Below are 2,300 nucleotides of genomic sequence, written 5' to 3'. Positions count from 1 at the left end.
TCGCATCGTGCACAGGCAAGGGCGACAGATGGGGGGGGGGGGGGGGGCGGAGAAGAGAGAAAAAGAGAAAGAGTCAGCAGTAGTCGGGGACAGGGTGCGATGGGCAGAGATTGGGGGGGAGGGGGGGAGGGGGGAGGAGGCCGGACACACAGGCCTGTCCGCCCCCAAAGGTGGCATGTTTGCCGAACAACGAACCATCCGAGCTGGCAGCGGCGTTGGCATCGGCACCAGCCGGGCGGGGGGGCGGCCGGCGCGGGGCGGCCGACGTCGGCCGGCTGGTAGAGGCATTCTGGTTCGGCACAGCCGAGTCAGTCCGGCCAGTGGCGATGGCCCGCGACCAGGTGGTCTCACCGGTGGCCGAGTTGACGTAGTAGTTGCGACCGCTGCTGGTGTCGAGGATCTGCGACCAGCCCGGAAGCAGAGGGGCACTCTGCAGGTCGGTCGGCGGGCGGGCTGGCGGGACGGCCGGCCGCGGGGGGGAGGGGAAGCCGGCGGCCGGCTCTTCGGCCTGGGGATGCTGCTGTGCCTGGTCGGCGTGGGCCGCGGCCTCCGCATGGACCGCGTCGCCGATGTGATTGGCCGAGGTGGCGGGCGAGAGGAAGGCCACGGGTGGCGGGGCAAACCCGCTGCTGATGGAGGAGGTGTCGGCGGTGTCCGGGGGGCCGCCAAAGCCGCCCAGACCTGTGGCAGAAGCCGTGTCGTCGGCCGGGGCGTCGTTCCAGGAGTTGGCATCTTCCTCGTCGGTGTCTTGCGTCCAGCAAGACGCCGCCGGAGGCGGGACCATCGGCGGAGCGAAGCCACCCACGGCATGTGCACCCATGGGATTGTGGAAGTCCGTGGAATGGTCGCCATGCGACTCGTCATACTCCTCGTAGTATTCGTCGTCATTCTCCGGGACAGTGGAGTCCAGGGGGACTGTGTGCGTGCGTGGCGGCGGCGGCGGCAGGGGGGGGGGAGGGGGGGAGGGGGCAAGGACCGAGGGGGAGAAGGGAGAATCGTGAGCAGGCGGGGGGGGGGGCCAGGCTGGAAGGTGTATGCGTGTGTGGGATGGTAAGGGAGGGGACCGGGAGAACGCACTCTGAGCCAGGTGACTGGTCAGATCGTCCACGGAGGAGTCATTGACGGAGCCGCGGTACGAGTCCAGGTAGACCACGAAGCAGTGCTCGTCGAAGGGGGCGTACGACACCTTGTGGGTGCCCTCAGCGTCGACGTAAACCGCGTGATCGTTCTCGGAGAAGCACCACCAGACGGCACCGTCGGGGGTGTGGCTATGCACATGCGCAGCGAGGGGAGAGAGGGGAGGATGCGAAGGCGGCCGGGACACGTGTCAGGTCGCGGGAGACTAAGAGAGGGAGAGAGAGAGAGGGGGGGGACCACGGTGGCACCATATGCGTACATGCTCTCCGCTCCATCGGGATACGAGTAGCTAATGATATTCTGCGAAAGGTTGATGTAGAGGACGGTGGCTGGGTGGCCTGGGAAGGGCACCGAGAACCAATCCATGCTGTGGAGGGAGGGAAAGGGGGGGGGGAGGGAGAGAGACATTAGGATCGGTGCGAAAAGGGGCAGATTGGAAGGAGAAAGCGAGACCGGGAAAGGGGGGCGTGGGGGGCTGGAGGGAGGAGGAAGGTCTGAACATACTCAGACATGGCTCCGAGATCTACTGATGAGGACGCCGAAGCTGAGAGGGGGGAGGGCAACAGGAGATTTGGGCGAGAGAGAGGCGGGGGGGAGCAAGCACGAAAGCACAGCAGAGTGGCAGTGTTAGGGGACAGCGCAGGAGCCAGGGAATGAAAGCCAGGAGCTTGAGGGGAGCCGTGCAGGGCCAGTGAGACCCAATCGGACAGCAGAGTGGGATCGGCACACGGAGCAGGGAGCTGCGTGGCGAGGGCGCAGGGGGGGGGGGGGGGGGAGGGCGCACCAGGTAGGAGTTGCTCCGCCGTCAGTGGGGACCGGTTGAAGGGATCGGGGGGGGGGGGGAGGGGAGGCAAAAGGGGGGGATGGGACGGCGGAGGAGGTGCGAACGTTGTTCGGGGGCAGCCCAATAGCAGGAGGAGAGGGGGGAGGAGGGGAGAGGGAGAAGACGCTGTGACGAGGCATCCCCCGGAGGCGGCAGCCCGGATGCCATGCCATTTGACAAATGGCCTGGTGAAGGTGTGTAGGCGCCCGCCAGTGTGCCGGCACACTGGCGGCGAAGCACGCCATGCCGGCCCTCACCCCCTCGCCCGTCTCTCAGGAGAGGGGAAGCATCCGAGGGCCGTTCTGGGGGGGGGGGGCTCGAGCCTGCGCGCCGCCCCCCC

At 67.5% G+C, this 2,300-nt stretch overlaps 1 protein-coding gene across 1 annotated transcript in view; it reads right to left on the bottom strand.

The window, feature by feature from the left end:
• H696_02885 (hypothetical protein) overlaps nucleotides 1-2,058 on the bottom strand; it is a 4,293-nt gene extending 2,235 nt beyond the window's left edge. The window contains exons 1-5 of the mRNA XM_009496780.1: nucleotides 2,026-2,058; nucleotides 1,642-1,681; nucleotides 1,397-1,504; nucleotides 1,078-1,268; nucleotides 196-915 (exon numbers count right to left, since the gene is read on the bottom strand). Of these exons, the coding sequence (XP_009495055.1) occupies nucleotides 196-915; nucleotides 1,078-1,268; nucleotides 1,397-1,504; nucleotides 1,642-1,649 (1,027 nt within the window). The 5' untranslated portion in view covers nucleotides 1,650-1,681; nucleotides 2,026-2,058. The remainder of the gene's footprint in view (nucleotides 1-195; nucleotides 916-1,077; nucleotides 1,269-1,396; nucleotides 1,505-1,641; nucleotides 1,682-2,025) is intronic.
• Nucleotides 2,059-2,300: the final 242 nt, after the last annotated feature.

The sequence above is a fragment of the Fonticula alba genome (assembly GCF_000388065.1).
Source record: "Fonticula alba strain ATCC 38817 unplaced genomic scaffold supercont2.4, whole genome shotgun sequence".
Lineage (NCBI taxonomy): Eukaryota > Rotosphaerida > Fonticulaceae > Fonticula > Fonticula alba.
The sequence above is the reverse complement of the archived record's forward strand: the minus strand, read 5'-3'. Positions and strand labels throughout refer to the sequence as shown.